Genomic DNA, 23,535 nt, shown 5'->3' with positions numbered 1-23,535 from the left:
GAGTACTAAAACATGAAGATTATAGAAGGGGTAGGCGGTGGTGGAGGCGGCGATGTCGGGCGGTGGTGGAGGTTGCCGGTGGTTTTGAGCGCGCACAATTTTTTTTTTGTATCTATATATGTATATGAATGATGTGTACATATAATATATATAGATATGTATAAATATTTATTTTGTGGTGAATATCTGTGATGGTGGTGCTGACTGCTGGTGGAGATACAGGGAAAGTGGGCAGTTGTTTGGCAAAGAGGATACGATGGTGAGGGTTAGTTTGGTCTAATAATATGGTTTCAAAGGTCAAAGGGCAATTACGCCAATTCACTATGTATCAGATGTGGCTGATGACTATTTTAGTTTGGTCCAATTAAAATAAACCACGTCACTAAAAGACTTAAACTATAATTTCCTTGGGCCACCCGACCTTGAAAGCCTAATGAAGTAGGCCCAATGCAGGGAAAAATTTGGGCTTTCGGCCCAGTAAGTAAAACAAGCCAATTTCATATCTTCAGCCCAATCCATAGCCTGCCATGGAGAAACATCAACTATGGAAGAATAACCATCCTGACAACTATGGAAGAATAACCATCCTGATTGTAATTATAGTGAAATTCTTATATGGAAGAATTGCCAAAAAAAAAAAAAAAAAAAACATAACTATGGAAGATTCGTGGGGGTCTTTATAAATTTGATAAAAAATAGATTAAATTTTTCTGACCATTGATAGGGTAAATTTTAAAGGAGTGTGAGTGTAATTAAACAGAAATCAATTAAGTTTTAAATTTGGCTACTATTTTCCTAATTTTTGCTAGAAAAAAAAAAACAAAGAAAAAAGAAAAAAAGAAAAGAGGGAACTTCACAATCGCAATAATTGATAGTCGGCGTCGGCGGCGAAGATCTCTGCCTCTGCGAACCATAAATTGCAAGAAGTGTACTCTGGAAAGCACCAGACTCCATCGAAATTTAGGAGAGAGAGAGCGCTGAGAATCTCTCTGTGTGGGTGTGTTCCGTGTGTCATGGCTTCTGGTGGATGGAATGGAGCAGTGGAGTGGCACCAGAGACCTCCAAACCCTAAGAATCCGATCGTCTTCTTTGACATCACCATCGGTTCTATCCCCGCTGGTCGAATCAAGATGGAGCTCTTCGCCGATATTGCCCCCAAAACCGCTGAAAATTTCAGGTACTCTTTCTCACACTCCTTGCTTCAGAACCTGTACTTATCTACATGTCTCTCTATGTATTGGGGTATACAAATATATCAACACATACTACCGTCGTATTAGGATTACATTACTTGTGGCCGTCTAGGTGCTTCATTTGTATATTTATGTATATGCATGGAGATATTGCCGTTGTTCAGAGAAGTATTGTTGTAAGAAGTTTGATTCTCTTACGGGGTTTTAGTCTTGATTCTGGTTTATTGGGCTATTCCTATCTTTTATTTTGTGTTTACTATTGTTATGATATAGTACATGGACTTGCAAGTTTATTCATACTTAGAAGTAAAATGCTTTACAAGCAGAATTTTAGCTTGAAATCCCAACCAGAACCATGTGGCAGAACACAGTTGTAAGTGGAATGCATATTGATGGCTCTTCAATTTGAAGTGATTGGTAACCAAATGGGCCATGCCATCTTTGAGAATGCTGGGTTGTTTTTCTTTGTAATATTACCTCTGAATGCGTGTTTATAATATCAGATGTTTTTCTCTTGCAATGACCTTTTTTGGTAAGGGGCCGATCACCTACATGAATACGAGGAGAATAAGGAAAACTGAAATAGACATAGAGGCGTTATAGTATAATCTTCTGGACTTCGATCTCTTTCTTTTGTATAAAGGATTCTACTTTTGAAGGACCCAAGAAAATCCAACTCTTAAGGACCTATAAAGTTATGATATCTTCCAAATGTATGAAAATATTACTTTGGACTTGGAAATCTTATGATAAATCGAACACATCATGTTGGATGGGTCACTTTTATTTTATTTTTTATTTTTACTTTCAAACCTTTTTAAGGTGCCTTTGATGGACTCTAAAGAAACATGGACACTTAAGACACGATTCGACACTTCTTAGACACGTGTCGTGTCTGACACGTCTTGGAAGTGTCTATAATTCAGAATAAAATTCTTAATTTAAACACATGGATGAAACTTCTTGGATGCTTTTCAATCTGTTGTGATAGATGGACCTTAACTTTGGATGTAACTTTCTTTTAGCCTGAACAGTTGCAAGGAAAAATAAATTGAAGTAACAAAGTTGAACCATGTTAGAAGTGAGCACATGACTATATGAGAAGAGAAGATCTATTATAATATATGTACTTATACAGCTCCACATCCATACCCACATGTATATTTGTTTTGTCCTATCTATATCTTTCTAATGTAACATGGGAGATCATTGATCAATGTAATTCATATTGTATTGGTATTTCCCAGTGTATATCCCCTAGACGCAGGGTGTTGTGAGGAAAAGATTAGAGAGATATGTCAAATTTGGTATTATTTTGGCGATTATTATGATTTGCTAGTCATTATTATAATACATCATACAACTATGTCTTTTGATCGCTTTCAAATACATTTTACTTGTAAAAGAAAAAAAAAATCCTTTCTGGTGTCGTCGTGTCATTTTCGTGTCTATGCTTCATGGTTGGACTCCAAAGAAATGCCTGAAGTTTGGTAGATAAGTGGGCCCAAATTTGGCCGATTTTGAAGAAGATAAGTTGGCTTACTTTCGGATAATTGTTATGGTATCAATCCAATTGAGTGAGATACAGTCAGATGCCGTTAAGTTTTGAAAATATGTGGTTTTCTCACTATTTCCTTTACGCATAGGCTAATGGTTGGTGGAAGGAGCACGATGGAATAAACAAGTTTGGTTGGTATTGGTATTAGTTTGAGGGTCGAGAATGAAGAATATGAAATGAATGGAGAATATTATCTTGTTGAAGAGGTTAGAGGTAGTAAACTTTAGGATAGAAGGGGAATTGTATAAGATGGCCCCGATGAATCCTTTCCATGGAAGAAGTAATGTGTAGGCAAAAGTCAAAGTTTAACTAGATTAAAAAAAGATGGACCAAAGTTATTTCATGGGGTTGTTGATGGGAGATGTAATATTAAGGTTACAAATCATTGAGGGTGGAATTTGGAATCATATTGAGAACCAAATTTTCATTTTTGAATAGATAGTGAGACTGGTGAAATTCTATACTTGTCTTAAGACGCCATTCTTGGAAAAGAGTTAAGTGGGAACATGGTTAATTAAGTAGCGAAAGAGGTAGTTTGGTAGAAGGCTAGTTAAAAAACCTGGAGGGGTTTAAAGCATAGTTGACTCATTTTGTTTGTGTTGGTTATTGTTGTGGATGTGTAGAGTAAGCTGATATCAAGGGTGAAATGTGTGGAACTTATAGTTGGGTTTTGCTTTTCGAAAGGGTATCTTTATGGGTTAATTTCACTGACATCCCCTCAGGTTTAGCCAAATATCACCCTCAAACATCTTTCGAAAATAATTATCACTTGGGTCCATTTTTACTTTTCGGTCATAGTCTCCGTTAAAAATATGTAAAAAGACAATTTTGCCCCTAATTCTTTAATCTCATTTACCATCAAATATTAGATTACTTAAATGACCATTATACCCCTCATCTCTACCTCCACAACCACCATTGTCATCCCACCTCCACAAGGACCATCACCATCACAATCTGATGAATATATATATAATCACAGATATCCTAATCACAAAATGCATCACCTTACAAAAAAAATTCCCAACTTGAATATGTATATATATATAATCACCTCACACACACACACACGCACACACACAGGGATATACACACACACGAGGATATATCACCTTAAACGCAGAGACCCACAATTACCTATCATCATCATCATCATCATCATCATCATGTGTCCATCATCATCATCATCATGTGTCCATCAAACCCTTCAATTCACAATCTCCATTGAGAAGACGAGAGGTTGTATTCACCAAAGAATCAAAATGGCTGTCTCTTCCCTTAGATCATCAGACGGTAGTGGTTTGGTGGGAATGAAGACGCCAAACCAGAGATTGCAGTTGGAGTCGACGATGACGTCCGAGGTCTTGACGCCTTTCGCAGGGGGGAGGTTGCCGGATTCTAGTGATGATCCGATGGTTTTCTGAAACAACGAGCATATCTTGATGTTTAGAGATCTTCACCAGCGGTCGTTGCCATCCATGGCCGCGACCCTTGGAAAAGACAAATTTGGTGCTGAGTTCTTCTCTTCATTGGTATCATCACCGTCCACCGCCACCCACCATAACCATTTATCCACAACAATTATTTGTCATCAATTGATGTCAATTGTAAAACATAGGAGCACTTACTTCTCTCAATTTCGGAACTAACCTAACCAGATTCACAATCTGGTATCAAATCAAAAACACATTCACGCACATCTGTGTTTAATTGAACCTATTTTTTTTTTCACTGATTGAACCTAATTTCACAAAACATAATTGGCATCTCCGGCGGCCCTGATGGCATCTTCCTCAACCAAGCCAACCGTTGACACAGGTATCCATTTGCGGCAAGATATATATTCTCGATTTGGTTATTTGGCTTGGGTTCGAGGCTCTGTGTGTGTTGACATCTTGAAGACAGATGATGAATTTGGGCAAAAATTACTCTGTTTTAATTTTGGTGGTTAGGTTATAGAATCAGTGGTGGTGGTGGGGACAAAGAGGAATGGTGTTATGGTGGTGGAGAGAGAGGAATGGTGGTGGTTGTGGTGGTGAAGAGAGAGGAACGGTGGTGGTGAAGAGAGAGAGGTATAGTGGTGGGGAGAGAGAGTATATATGTTTGTGTAATATATATATATATATATATATTTACAAAATTTTAGAGATATTTTAGTCTTTTAATCCAATTGTTTAGGCTAAAGAGTTGTTTTGACAAAGTCAAAGGGTATTTAAATCGTTTATATCGTGTCAAAACTGCTCAACTAACGGTTGGGGTGTGAGTGAAAAGCAGAACAAAAGTTTGTAATGTGAGTGATAGTTATTTTCGAAAGATGTTTGAGGGTGATATTTGGCCAAACCTGAGGAGTTGTTAGTACAATTAACCCTATGTTATTGTATCACCTCAAGTGTGTTATGACTGTGTTCTTACGAAGAACATATGTTGCTTATTTGAGTTAGATTATCAAATTGTTTGAACAAGGGCCATTGCCTTGTTTAGCAGTTTAATGCTTGAACGTTAGGGCCATTAGTGCGAGTTCGAGCCTCAGAGCAGCAATTTGTGAAATATCTTGGTGTGTCTAGAGTCCTCCCTCCCCAAGACCTTGTAGTAGGACAAGATTTGATTTATATCTCTCCCTTTTTATCAAATTGTTTGAACATCTCATCGGTAATGTAGATTTATATTGATATATATATTTTTTCCTAGTTGGTACTCACACACAGATGCCTCCACTGAGACTTGAACCTCTGACCTTTCTTTGAGAAGTAGGGGCTTGGTACCGCTAGGCCACTAATATTTTGACTTTTTCTGGGTTCAGGTCAATCACATCGTTTCAACTCGAAAAGACCTATTCTCGATTGGAAACGACCCAATAAACAAAACTCACTAGCTTAGTGACCATGTTGGTTTTCGGCAAAATTCATTCCTTTAAGACTCCGAAATTTGGTTTTTATGTCTTATAGGAAGCCTATTGAATATTTCGGGTCTTTTGTTCATGGCCTAAACAAATTCAAATTGATTTGAATTTTGGTATTTAGTGTGTTTTTGTTATTAGGTTTCATATTCTAATAATTTTTTTTTTTTCCTAATAATTTTATTGTTTTTTATTTTTCCAGAATTTTTGGAGAAAGTTTAATTTTCAGTTCCCTTGTATTCCTCGTTTCCTCAAGCAACTAGTTTCCTTAAGCTGTTAGGTTTCATAGTGATTAAGTTTCTTATTTACTATACATATGTATACTACAGAGAGTAGAATCAATCCATTCAGTTATCAATAATATATCAGATTTCTCAGCAATTTTTTCTCAACTTTGTGGATTCAAAGTTGTTCTTTGTTCTTTGCGAACATCCATAGCTTCTACTCCATCAGTTGGTATCATCACAATAATTCGCATAGGCTGGTGCCTAGTGGCTTACGTGGATGTATAGGAACATAACCTATGTTCAGTTGGCTGCGAGGAACATCGTCGGCATCTCGAACTGAACCACAAAGTTAATTGCCACCAATTGTGACGTCCCACATCGCTTGGGCGAGGGAGAAGTTGCTGAAACTTATATGTGTGGAGACCCTTCAGCTGTGTATACGCGTTTTGAGAAAAACGGAGAGCACCAAAAGGAGAGTGACAAATGGTATCAGATCCAATCCCCAGTTAGAAATGGGGGAGCGTGCACAAGCACATGCAAGTCAAGCTAGCGAGGATGTTGGGTCCCAAGAGGAGGTGATTGTGACATCCCACATCACCTGGGGAGAGAAGTTTGATGACGCTTATATGTGTGGACACCTCCCAACTATGTAGACGCGTTTTGGGAAAACTGTCAGCACCAAGAGGAGAGAGTGCTAAGCAGACAATACCTACATGGGTTGGAGTAGGTCGTGACAAATGGTATCCGAGTTAATTCCTAGTTGAAAATGGAGGGAACGTGCACAAACCCATTAGGGTCATGCTAATGAGGATGTTGTCCCAAGAGGGGGTGCTTGTGACGTCCTACATCACCCGGGGGGGAGAAGTTACTGAGTCTTATACGCGTGGACACTCCTTAACTATGTAGAAGCGTTTTGAGGAAATGTGTGAGCATCGAGAGGAGAGTGTGCAAAGCAGACAATATCTACATGGGTAGGGTGGGTGGTGCCAAATTGTGACGTACCACATCACCGGGAGGGGGGAAAGGGGAGAAGAAGTTGCTGGGGCTTATATGTGTGGACAATTATTAACGGTGTAGATGCATTTTGAGGAAAATCGTGAACATCGAGAGGAGGGTGCAAAGCGGACAGTATCTACACAGGCGGGGTGGGTCGTGACAAATGGTATTAGAGTCAATCCCCGGCCAGAAATGAGGGAGCGTGCACAAGCTCCGGGGTGATTGTGACCTTCCACATCGCCTAGGGGGAAAAGTTTGATGACGCTTATATATGTGGATGACTCATAATTATATAAACGCTTTTTGAGAAAAACCATGAGCACCGAGAGGAGAGTGTGTAAAGCGGACAATATCTACATGGGTTGAAGTGGGTCGTGACACCAATCCAAATACCAGGAATTGGTCAAGACCGTTGCTCAGATCTCTACCCTTGAATATGCATAGCTGTCCAAGGGGCCTGCACTATGCAATCATTGTCACCAAAGTGGTTGCTACCAAAATGATCAATCGTCATAGACCAGGTAAAACAAGGCTCTGATACCAACTTACGGAGTGGAAGCTATGAATAACAAAGAACAACTTTGAATCTATGAAGTTAAGAGAAAATTGCAGAGAAATCTGATATATTATTTGATAACTGAATGAATTAATTCACCTCTCTACAATACACACATATATAGTAAATAAGAAATTTAATCACTAAAAAACCCAACAGCTTAAGGAAACTAATTGTTTTAGGAAACTTCTCAAAGTAAAATTTTTCCAAAAATAGAATGTGAAACCTAATAACAAAAAGTAATACCAAATACCAAAATTTAGAGCAATTAGAGTTCGTTTAAGCCATGAACAAAAATCCCGAAATATTCAAAAGGCTCCCTATAAGTCAAAAACTTGATTTCGGAGTCCTAAACAACTGAATTTGGCTGAAAAGTAGCATGGGCCATTAGCTAAAAGCTAGCGCGGTTTGTTTATTGGGTCGTTTCCAATCAAGAATGGGTCTTCTCGAGTTGAAACGTTGTGGTCGACCTGACCAGAAAAAGTCGGCTTAAATCAAAGCATATCTCTAAACTTGCCTTTCAGCTCAGATCACGCTGTCTTCCTCTTTTTCTTTCTTTGAAAGAAAGCGAGTGAAGTGGAAAACTGACTGACTTTGGATCATAGAAGACGTCGAAACAGGAATCGCTCTCATTCTTGACATTACCTGATTTGGTATCTGGTATGTAGTCAGAGGTTGACTTCTGGATGTAGAGGAGGAAAGCCGGATCGGTTTCATATTCAGAATATCGGATTGCTCATTAATAGGTAGTTTGCTCACTTGAAATTCCTAAAATCTGTCCTACATCATTTATTATTATTATTTTTATTGGTGATAAATAAAATTTCAATAACAGACTCCTAAAAGGGGAGCGCATCCATAAAACAACTGTACGAAAGAATGCAACCCTATTCACCAGAAGATCTACCAAAGCCTCTATAGATATACACCTTTTCCTTGTTACCCAAAAAAGGAGACAGCTTCGAATATGGTGTTTCAGCACCTGGATTGGAGCTTCTCCTCCATCAAAAGACTGCCTTTCTCTCATCTCACAACCCCCACCATATACATAAAGGACCTGCGTTACAAGATCTGGAGCATGTCTCTCCACTATACATCCCCTCCACGACTTGAGAGTCTCCATTGCTGAATTTGCCATGACTCAATGCATACCAAACACAACAAAGAACATAGTCAAACGTCCCTGGTAACTGGGCAATACAAGAGAAGATGGCTCATTGACTCCTTGTTCGTTGTACTCATACAACACCAATTAACCATGATTTGACGATGCCTCTTCCTCAAATTGTCAAGTGTCACAATCTGTCCCAAAGCCACTGTCCACCTAAAGAAAGCCACCCTGAGGGTAGCTTTTATTCTCTAAATCACTTTTCAAGGGATTTCTACTGTTTGATTGCCTTGAAGCATCCAATAAAAGGATCTCACCGCAAATCCCCCAAACCTGGAACCCTCCCGACACTGCTTGTCCTCCCCCTCACTATCCACAATCTCTTGATAAAGCAATTTGAAGAAAGCCAACACTTCATCCATCTCCCGTCTTGGACTTGCCTCTCAGACTGACTATCCAATGAAAACTGCCCGTTATCATGATAATAAAAGTCCGCCACCAAATCGCTTTACAGGTAACTCAGATTGTTATGGATATGAACTCTTTGGTTGTATCAATATGCAGCCCATTCGAGACTTTCTTGGGGATGAGGGATTGGAAACTTGCCATTAGTAAGTCCTAAAGCACTTGGGTCTTCTTTTCAATAGTGACCCCTATAGGTTTTGGAAAGGAGAAGCCTATTTCTATGCTTAAGTTCTCCATTATTTCCACTCTTTTTTCTTAGGTTTCAGGGAGAGATTATAGATCTATTGAGGAGATTGTATTCTTTTTGGCCTCTTTGAAGGCTTGAGGTGTTTTTTGGCCTTTTTGTTTCTTTGGTATTTGCTCCCCTTTTGAGCGCTTTTTATAAATTTTACTTATCAAAAAAAAAAAAAAAAATAGTGACCCCTATAGGTTTTGGCGACTGCAATTAAAAGGTTGCCCAACCGTCTTCTTTATTGGAAGAAAGTATTTCTTTTGTTAGGAATTATAATCATCGTCATTTATTGCCATTTGGACTACATCTTTTACTTAACCTCTGCTATTAGAGAGAAACTTTTAGCTAATACTATTGCAAGGATTCTGGTAATTTCTCTCTACAATGTCCCTTAGATTGGGAAGGACATAGGCTCGGCACATTTTGTAGCTATCATTGTCGTGTCCGTCAAATTCAGGCGTTGGTGCATTCTACTAGGTGGCAGCTTTTCGGTACACGGCCTTGCGTTGTCGTCAGCCGTACGCCGTTGGGCAGCAGTCTTTAGAAGCATGCCATCTATGAACGATCTGACGAAACAAGAGATGGAATAAAACCTAGCTTTTCGTCACGCGAATTTGCTGCCAGTCTTTGAGGTTGTCTTCCTTGCTTGACAGTATAGCCTGCAGGTGAAATACTAGATGTTGGATTGTACATGGGAATGATAATGGTGAGGCCATTTATAATTTCTTAGATTTAAATCTGAGAAGCAGTAGAAATGGCCTGATAGTTGGATAATTGTGTTCCATTTCACACACGCAAAAGAAAAGGAAAAAGACACAACGATGAAAAAAAGTGGCGGTTTCGGTAAGGAAATGTGGCCATTAGGAATAAACCAGTAGAGTTTTGTTGACAGTTCAATTGAATTGCAAGAGCAAAGTTTTCTTTCAAATTTGATTATAATAAATAAGAGTGCTACTCCGGAAAATGTATGGAACAGTCTCATGTGTTAGAAGAAATCCATTTGCCAAGGATATCTTTGTTTTTTTATTTTTCTTTTCCAACCCAAGTACATCTAATTTGTATCCGGAGGACTTTTGGTTGGAATCATACTCTTGATGGTTCCTTCTTAAATAGTTTTTAAAAGTTTAAGGCACCAAGGTATCCTAAAGCCTAAGCATAAGGCACAATTTAAGATGCAAGTCTAAGTGAAGCATGTTGTGTATGTGAAGTAAATGAATATATAACATATTTATTGAAGAGTTTAAGAAGCACAAACAAACTAGTCAAGATCAATATGAACAAAAGTTTCAGCATAAGATGTTTTTTTTTTTTTTTTTTTTTTTTTTTTGTTTTTTTGTTTTTTTTTGAGATTGAAAGGAGTAAGGACCTGAAAAGTAGTAGGTTGAGGCACTCTTGCTAAGCCTTGGCAAGTGTGACAATTTTTTTTAAGCCTAGGTGTGCTGTTAGCAAATATGTTTCTTCCTTCTATTCTATCCTTCTAGTCTCCATGTGGCTCCAATTCTTTGTTTATTTTATTGCTTCAAGTTTTTGATCAATTTTTATGTTTGAATAATCAAAGAGTTTGCCATTTCTTATGACAGTAATATGTATCTTTCTTGTTCCAACCTGATTGAGGATGATCCTCAAAAGGAGTGGAATGTTCTCATCAAAAATTTATTTTAGCATGCTTCCTAAGAGTGATGATCCTTTCATTTTTCTCTAGCTAGAGTCATTTGAAAAGCTAAAGCACCCTAAACTTTAAGTTTTGACTTGGTGGTTGGACCAAATTAGATGAGATGAGTTATTTTTTGCAGATAATTTCAAGAATTTCGCGTCATTTGTGTTTTGAATTAATGTTTCAGTTGTTCACCAATGTACCAACCCCACAATCAACATGATGGTAGTTTCCTGAATCTACAAATTACCAATCACAAATAAAGTGGTAGCTTTGCTCCTAATTGTGTTATTTTGTTGGCTTTGGTATAATTAATATTCTCCGGTGATGAAATCTTTGCTTATGTGATGCATTACTGTTATACTGCCAGAAGTGAACCATCTTGTCCATGCTTCTCCTTAAATTCAGTTGTTTCCAGTCCAGTGTATTAACATTATTCTAAGATGTATTATGTAATGCTCATATATCCTAAACTTGTATGAATTTCAGAGAAAACAGTTGTTTCTAAACACTACCGTGTTGTGTTTGCATTTTGAAAGTAACTGTTAGCATATATGATAGACACGATTATGGAATGACTTACCATATTAGCAGAGATTTGATTATGGTATAGAATATGCTTTAGAATATGCTGTGATTTGATTTAGTTTCCTTTCTTGTAATATGAGCATGTGCTATTTTTATCTATAAATACTAGAGCTGCGAATGAGTGATTCATCTCATTCAAGCCTTTTCACAATTCTCTCATTTTTCTTCTTTTTATATTTCTACTTAGTATCAGAGCCATGGTGGTCCGATTGCAATAAGGGCATTGTGAGTTCGGCACCACTCATTCGGGAATGGTCTAATGGCCATCCAGGAGGTCGTCGGGTAGGTAGGACGGTCCGACCTCAATGAGGGCGTTGCGAGTTTGGCACCACTCATTTAGAAACGGTCTGAGGAGACATAGTTGTTTCTTTTTTTATGGTCTGAGGAGACATAGTTATTCTTTTTTATGGCCTGAGGAGACATAGTTGTTTCTTTTTTATGGTCTGAGGAGACATTGCTGATTCTTCCATCTACATATTTTAAACATGTGAAGGGAAATGGTTTGAGGAGACATTATTGGTTGTTTATGGTTTGAGGAGACATAATTGGTTGTTTATGGTCTGAGGTGACATTGTTAATTGTTTATGGTCTGAGGAGACATTTTTGATTTGTTGATCGGCACTTCATTTGAGAGAAAATCATTGCTAGTCAGGTTTTCACCCTACACCTTGTAGATTCTTACAAATGGCATTAGCAAGATTGTGTTTGAGAATGCATTGTCCAAGTTGGGCGTTTCAGATATCCACACACCAACTTGAGGGGGAGTGTTAGCATATATGATAGACACGATTATGGAATGACTTACCATATTAGCAGAGATTTGATTGTGGTATAAAATATGCTTTAGAATATGCTGTGATTTGATTTAGATTTGATTTAGTTTCCTTCCTTGTAATATGAGCATGTGCTATTTTTATCTATAAATACTAGAGCTATGAATGAGTGATTCATCTCATTCAAGCCTTTACACAATTCTTTCATTTTTTTTATTTTTATTTTGCTACTGTAACATATATTTTTTTTTCTTGTAGTGATGCTATTGCTTCTTCAACGTTTGATGCTTTCACTAATTATGTTCAGAATTTCTTTTTTGATATTTTTTTTTTTTTTTTTGATTTTTTTATTATTGTTTTTTATGTTTCTCACTATTGGAAGTTCTAATTGCATGCTTCTTTATTTTTGGCAGGCAATTTTGCACAGGCGAGTACAGGTAGATGGATACTCTAGTTTTAAGTTCAATTATTTGTTTGTTGATGGCTTCTATGAAGCAAATGTCCCTTTCAATCATGATGCAAGGTGGCATCACTTGAGTATGATGTAATGAACCATCTGAATAGTTGATATGATCGGTTAGGTGTTATTCAGATTGAAGTGAGTCCTAAGCATGTAGTATTTTATTCTTCAAAACTCGAGTCAACTCATTAGCTTTGACTAATTTCACTTTAAATTGAGACTACATGGAATTTCTTTTCTCAACTCTTTTTGACTTGAGGGATTAATTTTAGCATGGCATATTAATTTTCTTGATCAATGTCAATACTGTTATAAATAGTTCCTTCTTTGGCTAATTGGGATTCCAACCAGGGGCTGCCCTTTGAACTTGTGAGTACAACGTAAATTGCAGATATCCATGACCACCCGCAAACCACGGATATTGCTTAAATCTGGACTTGAACTTGAGAGCTCAAGGTACTGACACTGCCATCTGAGCAACCCTGACAGGTTTTAGAAATTAGTTCATAGCCACCAGAATGGCAAGAGAAAGGATGAAAATGAAAATAACGGTTTTAGAAGAGGAGTTGTCATATCGTAGCTGCTGAAATAAATTTAATATAAGCTAGTTCATAACTAGTAGAATGGGAATTCACGAGGGGTAAAAAATAAGAAATTTGAAACACTAGGAGTTTTAACTCTTATATATACTTAAGGGTATTTAAGAATATTAAATCTAAAGAGGGTTATAACGTCATTACTGGATTGGGTTAACTCTATTTTACCCATACCTGCCCATTTACTGTATTAACCCTCACCATCTGTTCCATTAGGGTTGGGTCAGAAAGCCGTTGGGCCAGGTTAAATTGCCACCTGTAATGAGAAGAAAAATTATGAAACTCTATTATAATAATATTTCTCCAAGAACTTTCAGAATGACTTTTTAAAGTTTCCGCAGAGAGTCTGATAGCTCAGTTTGGGCTTCTTGAAGTATTTTGCTTAAATTTTAACTTTCTGTCTAAGCTTCCAAAATGGGGTTCTAGGAACCTTGTTTATCAACTTCCAGCAGTTACATATGTTAGTTAAGTGTGTATTAATATTATGTATGAAATTTGTTTACATGGCTGCAACAAGTCACCGAGGTACTCTGAGTAAGACTTAGCATTCAGTGGCATCTGTTAGAGTTATATAATGCTGTTGGATATTGATATAATTCAATTTCCTTTGGGGTATGAAGTTTTCCATTACTAATCTCATTCATCTATTGGATTGAATTGGCAGAAAAGCAGGATTACCTGTGGGTTACAAAGGATGCCAGTTCCATCGGGTGATAAAGGATTTTATGATTCAAGCCGGCGATTTTCTGAAGGTTGTCTTTCTCTTGATAAACCTGAGTATTTTTGCAGGTTTGAAGTGCAGTCCTGGCACTTAACTTTTCGATATTTTGAATTTTTTGTGGTTCATGTTTTTCCTTCTCTGCAAATTAGCTAAAGTGGAGTCCTTTGATCTTCATTCAGGACTTTGATGATCCTGGTACTTGGTTGCATGTGTATTGCTTATAAAAAAACTAATAAAACAAGGAACTTAATGTGATGTAAATGGTGATTCTGGAATAGGAATTAGTTTCAAATTTGTTGTCCACATCCATAGAGCAGACCATTTTTTCCCCCGAACATCTGATTTTCATTGAGAAAAAATGCAGGACTACAAAAGCTTTATAACCTACAATTGACAGCAAATGTACTGAGATGAAGAACATCTGTGATTCCTTCCTTAGGAAATTGTCTTTTGGACTTGTCAGTCCACTAAAATTTAGTTTAGTTCATTTTTCATGGTAAACAATCTTAAATTCCAAGAAGTAATATATGTATATATATACACACACCAAAGGCAGTTAAAATCTTTGCTTCATCAGGGATATGTGTTCCCATGCTAGCATCCTGTCCTTGCTATTGCTTTTAGGCAGATTCAAGTTCTTATATGTTCTGGTGGCTTCGCACTCCTCTTAAGTTATCAACTAGAATACTTATTATTGTATTCAAATCCAGAAGATTTGTCTCTGACATCATAAATTATTTTAATTGCTGCAGTAGTGGTTATGCTCATCTGCTACCACCTATTTTGTATTTTAATTACTGTTACATGATCCAACTCATCAAATGATAGTGTTGCTTTGTAGGGTGATGGTAGTGGATGTGTATCCATTTACGGAAGCAAGTTTGAGGATGAAAATTTTATTGCCAAGCACACTGGTCCTGGTCTATTGTCAATGGTATTCAATTTAAGCACCTTATTCAATATTTTGTTATGTTTTTCTTTCATCATTTCATTGTTTGGTTCCCATACTAAACCTAAATTTTACTGAAGATGTTATTCTATGTTTTGGCCATATCACTATCCTCCATGTATCTCACACATGCTTTAAGTTATTATTTATTTCATCTTTTAGGTTCATTTTTAATGTTTATTTTTTGTAAGGAAGTAATTTATATAAGGAGGAGACCAGGTACAGGTATAAAGAGGGGTGTACCCCAGTGTACAAAGGAAGAAATCCAGAAAGGTCTAGATAAGAGCTTACAAAAACACAGATTTGGGGATGTTCCATGCTATTTGCAGCTCTTTGTTCCTAATTGATTCCTCCACTCTATAGGAAGAATATAGTTTAAACTTATCCTCAGCAATGCATTTACCAACTATTTTCTCATCCTTGTTAGTATTGGTTTTGATCCTGTTGTTCCTTACCCTACAGGTGTGATAAACCATAGCAGCTAAGGCAATCTTATGGGTAAGATTAGCCCACTGTTTTCCTCTAAGATTAGCTTACCTCTGTTTTGAATAGCTTTCCAACATCAGCAGAGTACTTGCAATGGAGGAAAACATGTTGAAAAGTTTCTACTGCATTTCTGCATAATACACATGTATCACTTCAGATAATTCCTCTCTTTGAGAGAAGATAGAGTCTGCAACCTGCATCTAGCAGCCAACCAAAGTAAAGGAATGTCTTGGGACATGACCTTTGAACCAAACTGCAGAAGCCCACTGACATTTATCTCTGTGCACTCTGAATGAATTCCAAGAATTCTTTGATAGAAATGGTTTGCCAGTATCAGCCCAAACAGCCTTATCATTAGCCTTCTCAAATTGGGCCACATAGAAGCCAGTAATCAAGCCAAAGCGAAGTTTCTCTGCCATTACCAATTTTATGCTTGAATTTAATCGTTAGGATGTCTCTCAGCATCAGCAATTGTCTCCGACTCCAAGAAGCTGAGGTAGGAATTTTTACCTGCCAGAAACTTTTGCCCTCTAATAGATGAATTTTGAACGAGCAGTCCTTAAGAGTCTTTGAAAGGTTAGGATTGACGATGTTGCATGCATGTTAGAAAAAGCAGTTCTGTTCTATGTTTAGGGGGACCAACATCAGCCCAGGCAACTTTACTCCCCCCTTTAGCTAATTGATTCCCTTTCCAAAGAAACCTCTTCAATGTTTGTTAAATTGCTGCAAGAACTTTTTTTTTTTTTTTTTTTTTTTTTTGTGTTGGGGGGGGGGGGGGGGCAAAATCAATGGAGCTGGCCAATAAACCTGAACAGAGAAAAAGGACTGCTTTGACAGGTTGCGGTCTTCTGGCATAAAACAGAAAATTTGTTGTCCCGCTCTTAGTTTTGTTTACAGTTTTCTCCAATAATCTGCAATCATCCACCTTCAGTCTAGTAGTAATGAGAGGAATCCCTAAATACGTAACAGGGAGAGTTCGCTCAGAAATCCCCAATATGGCATTGATTGCTTCCTTGTATTCTTCTGAAACTCCAGAGTAGTAGCCCCGTTCTTAGCCATGTTAGGGAAAACCTGGAATGAACTTCTTTGATATTCTTCACAGATTGTATGGAGCCCGCAGAGTATATAAATAAGTCATCTGAAAAGCACTTATGTGTCAAGTAGATTTTAGCACTTTTCTGGTGATATCTCAAGCTGCCTTTTTTGATTTCCTACCTCATAAGTCCATTTACCACCTCCATTCCAATGACAAAGATGGATGGGGGATAAAGGAATCCCCTCTCTTATCCCTCTACCACTATTTAAAAATCCACAAAGTTCATTCAATTTTACTTGCTCTAGTTTTAGGTCAAATTTTGTCCCTACAATCTAGTAAATTTAGTCTTTTACCACTTTGCTCTCCAAATATTAGCAAATTTTTTGATTAAATTTCTATGGTTATAGTGTGACCTTTGGGTGGACTCTTCTTCTTCTATTTCTGAAAAGAGAGAAGAAGGGGGGGGGGGGGGGGGGGGGGAGGGGGTTGTGGCGGGGTTTAGATAATTTCATTGACCTCCCCTCTAGATATGCTAAATTATAGAAACCAGCCCCAAGTTTTGGAAGATCTCACTCACCTCCCTTCTAGTTAACGCCTTTGTAATAAATCGACCCCTTCCGTCAATCTCCATTACAGTCAAAGGTAGTCAATGTCCATGTCATCAAAATTCAAGGTAAAAATGATGATTCTGCCCTTAAAATGTCAATGAAGACACTTTTACCCTCTCACTAACTTCTAATTTTCTCTCACATTCTTCTCTCTAAAACTCAATTCTTAAAATTCCGCCATTGCAGCCAATGTAAATAGAAAGAGGAACATAGAGAAAGAAAAGGCAAATGGGTTGTTCAGATATATTTGTATATAAATAGTATTGGGTGCAAATTACATATATGTGTGTGTGTATCAAAGTTTACATATTAAAATTTAAGAACCAGAGAGACAACAAGTGGGTCTCTCTCTACAATACATTGTTAATATAGAAAGAGAATGTGAAGTCAAGTTGTTGATTCCAGGCTTCTAACAGTTGGTGGATATTTTCTTCCTGAACTCTGTTCCCCTATTCTGACAAATTGGGGCGAATCTTGAGAATCAAGAGAAGAGAGGAAGATGGTGTCGTGATTGCAAGATTCTAACAGTTGGTCAATCTTTTCTTTCTGAGCTCTGTTCCCCTATTCTTAGGGATTGGGCAAATCTCGAGAATCAAGAGGAGAGAGGAAGACAGTCGTGAATTAGAGATTACAGGGATTAGGGTTTTCGGTTGTGAAAAACAAGGGTTTTCAAATTGCAGGCTTATGGCTGGTATACAAAAGGGGGATAAGGGTCAGGGTTTCAATTGTGGGGGACATGGCTGATATGCATTTATTCATCTCCTCAAAATGTCAGTTTGGTGTCTCTGCTAGACTGATTACATTTGACGTACCACCTTCTGGCCTCTCGTCAAAGTCGCAGGAAACAGGACGGTCATTTTTGACATGTGCACTCAATGGCATGTATATATATATATTTGGTGGTGATAATTTTATGTCCAATTTTTTTTTTTTTTTTTAAATAATAAGGACAAAAGAGTAATTTTATATACCCGTTCAACATTCATCTCTGACAGGGTAGAACACTGTAATTTTCCAAAACTAAGGTGTGGTTTCTGTAATTTAGCATATCTAGAGGGGAGGGCAGTGTAGTTATCCTCTTTTTTTTTTTTTTGGGTGTGCTGTACTTCATCGTCAATTATTGAATATAGAATAATGTGAATCTTTGATATGGTACCTCTGATGAATGCATATAATTCTTTTGGTTTTACTGAATATCCAACCTCATTTGTGATCATAGTTATGGCAATCAGCTGAAATTTCTGTTAACCTGTAAACATTGGTGTCTTGAATATAATATTGAGATCCTATTATTCGTACTGAGGAGAATCTGTATTCCTTATTTTTGGCAGGCAAATAGTGGACCAGGTTCTAATGGGTGTCAGGTAACACACTAAAGATTTTATTTCTTCTTCTTTGTTATATCAATTATCAAATTCTGTTATATTGCCTTATCTAATAAAGATGATAAATAACCCCTCACGGGATCCGTATTGCTGTAATTTGTTAAAGTTACATAGTTGTGTTAACCGGAGAGGTTTGAAACCTTTGCCAAGCTGAGGATTTATTATTATTTTTACTTTTTTTTTTTTTTAAATTACAGAACTTTTTCTTTTTTCCTGACAAACTGCTTTCAGCAGTACTTGTCATCTGGAAAAATAAATGGTCTGTGCTTTATTTCAAGGTTGTTAGAATCGGGATTCTAGGTAGGATCGATGAGGGGTCCATAGGATCGGAATAGTAGGATTGGATCGAGAATCTTAGGATTCTATGAAACTATTTGAAAAGTAACTCAAACTAAATTTCTAAATCAAATATTTTCGATATAAGTAGAGAATAAGGCTAAATAATCAATTCAGACACACTAGCAAAATTAATTAACATTAAAAGTACTAAGCCACATGACAAACACTAAATATCAGTATCTTCATTTCAACAAAAAATTCAGCATAACAATCAAGCAAAATCTTAGAGAAGAAATTAAAGTAAAGCCTAGTGTAGAGAGAAAAGTACAATTTAGTTGCCTAATTGTTTGAGCAATTTAGTTGAAAATTTACTTTTTGGTTAAAAAAAAGGAACAAAATAAAGATAGAAAGAAAAACGAAAAAAAAAAAAATGAAGTCTTTCTTAATTTTAGTTTCAGAATTGACAAAGAATAGGTGGAAAAATAGAATTCTTTATGTTCCTTGTACTGAAAAAGAAAGAAGAAAAGAGAAATTAAGAAGAATAAAACAAAATAGAGGAAATTTTTGAAATTTTAAACTACACCTTGAAATTCTGAGTTGATCGTCTTTACAGACGTTTGTTTCTTTATTTTTTGATTTTGATTTTGATTTTTTTTAATGTAAGTAGGCTAAAGAGTTGGACTTTATATTTAAAATTATCAAATTTGTTAGTCCAAAGTTAATTGTTGGTCCAAATAAATTCGGAAGAAGAACAAAATAACATTATTTAGTAGAATCGGTAGGATCGTAAGTTTCTACGATCCTACTTCCGATTCTACAGATCCTACTGAAATTCAACTTCCCAGGGATTTTAGATGGGATCGGAATCGTTTCGGCAATTTGGGATCATAGAACTGTAAGATTCTAAGAGTCAGAACTGGGATTTTAACAACTGCGCTTTATTTTCCTTTACTGTTGGTGGAATTAATGGTGATTGAATGTTATACATCGAGATGATTTTGTGTCTGTCAAATTGAAGTCTTACAACTTTGTTTATTATATTGATTTTGTTCTCCTCACATCGATTGCAGTTCTTTATCACATGTGCAAAGTGCGATTGGCTCGATAATAAGCATGTAGTCTTCGGGGTATGTTCAGTTTTACCCCTTCTGGATTCTTTTACTTACTTGATGTTTCATGCAATCTAATGTGGAACTGATTAATGGGTCCAAAAGTAGGTTTTCAACTCAATTAACCTTATGTTGGTTTGATATCGTGTAATGTAGCACGGAACAAGCATCAATCAAGTACCTAACAATTTTTGTTTATGGGAAGTCACACACATGAACCCACTTTGTCCTGTCAATCACTCAAACTTTCAACCTTCCATTCGGGAGGAGGAAGAAATACTATATGGGCTAAAGCCTCTTTAGTAATATAAAACTAAATTAATTCCCTCAATCAAAGGGAAGCCTATGTTTCATGACTCCTGTATGTGTTAGGTACTCATTAAGTATTCATGTTTTGCTAAGAGTTATTGGATTTGGTATGGATATTTATCTGACAATGTTTAGATGGACATACATCGAACGAACGTATCCTCTAAATTAAATATAATTGTATATCAAAATCTTTTGTTAGGTCATTGTTGTACTTCATTTCTAAAAAATGAGTGAAGTTACCACGTCGAACACTTTATAAATATAATTTACCATGTTAAATAAATGAATAAAAGAATATATAGCCTTGCACTATTAGATAAATGAATAAAGGATATATAGTCTTGCACTGTCTTTTTAACCAACACTAGGACAAATATTCACATGCCAATGTCTTAAAATTAGATCCAACAGTTTTTGTATAAAATCAAGTCTGTTTCATGTGTATACACACACTGCAGGATCAACTTAAAAGTGATGTGAGAATAACTACTTGCACCCCTGAATAATTTCTTGAGAATCCATCTTTATCAATCTGATTCTTGAAATTATGTATTTTCATCATGTCAAATATTAAGCCGCAATTGGATTTAGGTTATTATCTGAACTCATATTTTTCTTAATCCAATTCTTTAAAACGCTAAACTAAGCTCTAAATATCAGATCTGTTTTTTTGGGCATGCAGGATAAAAATGAAAAATAATCACGTCAAAAATGACGGATCTAAGATTAATGTACTTGTTCTTTTGTTTGTAAACCGTTCACTAGTAGCACAAATATACATTGAATAATATATGAATTACTCGGGCTATTTTGTTAAATTGTACAATCTATGATTGTGCAACTAAAATTTCTCTGTCATATTATTTTTGTAATTTTTCCTTTTTTTCCAAACTAAAATTTTCCTAAGTATTTTTGTTTAATTATTTGGTCTTTATATTCATGATGCAGAGAGTGCTTGGAGATGGTCTTTTGGTGGTCAGGAAGATTGAGAATGTGGCTACTGGACCCAACAACCGGCCTAAGTTGGCTTGCATTATTGCTGAATGTGGAGAAATGTAAACCATGAATTTGGATTCAATCCAAACTCATTATTGTGATTTTCAGGGACTTGTAAAGTTGTTAGTCTCCTAAATTTTAGATGTTCATCTAATCTTTTGCCTTGGTGTTTTTTTAGATGCATAACAGAATTATTGATTTAACTTCAACTAGAATTATCTAATAGTAATTTTTTGGTTAATTTGTGGACTTGATTACTGCATTAATTATTCAACTTCAAAGCTGAGTAGATGTTTTTTCACCTTGGTAGAAGGAAGGGTTGCATGAAGGCCACAGAAGATCATCGGTTCAGTAGAGGCCACAGATGATCTTCAGAATGCATGTTTTATTTTGTTCTCTTATCCAAACGAGCCTAAGGCTTCGTTTGGATCGAGTGATTTGGAGGGATTTGAAAAGTGAAGAAAAAAAGGGATAGTGGAAATCATGTTTGGATAACTATTCCTCTAAATCGATTTGAAGGGAAATGTTATTTAGTAAGTAGCATTTTTATAATCTCGAAATTACCTTCTTATAACATTTGATTTTCATCAAATTTTTTTTTTTTTTTTCCTAAATAGGAATACTATCATTTCCTTTTTTCTTTTCTCTTATAATTTATCTAAACATTTTTTGTCATTTTTTATTTTTTTATTTTTTGACCTTTTCTCTTCTCTTATGGCCTGTTTGGTATGTGTTTTGTTTTACACGTTTTGTTTTTGGATAAAATAGAAACACGCGTTTTGAAAAAAAAATCGGAAGCATGTTTGGGAACGATGTTTTAGGCGTTTTGATTTTGACCCGTGTTATGCTCTTGTTATAATTTTGGGTTATGAATTGTTGCTAAAATAAGAAAAAATAACTTTTTGGTATTTTGGTTTTGGGTCACAGTTAGCACGTCGCATCAAATATGTTTTTGTTGCCAAAATCGATACGGTAGAGCTTAAAAACAAAAATAATAAAAACAAAACACATACCAAACGACGAAGCCAAAGTCACAAACCTCTTTTCATAATTCACATATCTGTGTATTCTATGCACTATTATTATTATTATTTTTAAAATAAAAAATAAGAACAGAAGATTTTGGGATAGTGGGTGCACATGGAGGGAGGGGTCTCACACACAGGCTGTCAAACATAGTAGCTGTTGTAAGTTACAATCCCACTCCATCCAATTCAAGGTGGATTAGGGTTTGAATACCTTTTTGGGAATAAGAAGCAGAGAGATTCAAAGATCCAACCCTAACTCCAAGAATGCTTTGCCAAATCAATCATGGAAGCATGGACGAATGGGATTCGAATATGATATCTTTAACCTACCAGCCCAAGCCATGGTGTCCCGGTTCAATGCATTCAAGTACCAAAAAAAATAAATAAATAAAGGACTCTGTGTGTCTCTGCATACACAAAATAATGTACTATAATTTTAAGTGGAATGGGAGCAGCATTATTCTTATGAGTGACCACCACGCTTAGAGTGCCCAAACACAAGTACAATTCATAGTGTAATGTACTTCCTGGTTCCAATGTAATGGTGAGATTTGGAAACTTAAGATACTCCCTGGTTCCAATGTAATGGTGAGATTTGGAAACTTTAGAGCCTGCTTGGCTTCTCATTCAAAAAATAAATTTTTTATTTTTATTTTTGGAGAATTAAAAATAAAATAAAAAACAGTATAAAGACTCTGTTTAGTTCAGTTTTCTGAATATTGTTTTCTGAAAACCGAATTATAAATAGGCATAGGCGTACTTGATTTGTCACTCTAAAAATAATTCTCTGTTTTCAATTATTTTCTGATAACCGTACAAAAATTCTGTTTGGTTCAGTTTTCTTAAAACCATTTTTTGAAAACTTTGTCATAAAAGGTATAAAATGTTTTTAAAGACTTGTCTTTTATTATTCTCCTACAATAGTTTTTTGTTTTATGTTTTCTGAGTTTCAAACCAAGCAAACCCGTATTTTCATATAACTATACCGATCTTTTATACTTTTCTGAAAATAGTTTTCTGTATTATAAGTTTTCGAGAACTGTTTTCAAAGTGAAAAACCAAGCTGACCTAACTTTTTAAGATGATAGTCTTTTTTTTTTTTTTTTTAAGTGAATGAATTACCAAATCTACTGTATATATGAAAATAGTAGTTTTTTTTTTTTTTTTTTTTGAATGAATTACCAAATCTACCCGGTCCACAATGATGTCATGTTTTATACTCTAGAATGTTAAATTGGTAATGCATTACAAATAATACATTAAAATTTCAATTGGGACACGGAGGGAGTATAATTTGATAGGAAGACATACCCAATTATGAAAA

General features: G+C 36.1%; 1 protein-coding gene across 1 annotated transcript; it reads left to right on the top strand.

Moving 5' to 3' along the window:
- The first annotated feature begins 794 nt into the window (after positions 1 to 794).
- On the top strand, positions 795 to 21,424 carry LOC132295157 (peptidyl-prolyl cis-trans isomerase CYP22). The gene is made up of 7 exons (XM_059793293.1): positions 795 to 1,177; positions 12,660 to 12,683; positions 13,967 to 14,054; positions 14,865 to 14,957; positions 18,434 to 18,466; positions 19,837 to 19,893; positions 21,136 to 21,424. Exons 1-7 carry the CDS (start codon positions 1,014 to 1,016, stop codon positions 21,244 to 21,246), a joined length of 570 nt encoding a protein of 189 aa, XP_059649276.1. The 5' UTR covers positions 795 to 1,013; the 3' UTR covers positions 21,247 to 21,424.
- The last annotated feature ends 2,111 nt before the right edge of the window (positions 21,425 to 23,535 follow it).

Source organism: Cornus florida, unplaced genomic scaffold, assembly GCF_030987335.1.
Source record: "Cornus florida cultivar Cherokee Brave unplaced genomic scaffold, ASM3098733v1 CherokeeBrave_3.0.0_Hap2_Chr02, whole genome shotgun sequence".
Lineage (NCBI taxonomy): Eukaryota > Viridiplantae > Streptophyta > Magnoliopsida > Cornales > Cornaceae > Cornus > Cornus florida.
The sequence above is the reverse complement of the archived record's forward strand: the minus strand, read 5'-3'. Positions and strand labels throughout refer to the sequence as shown.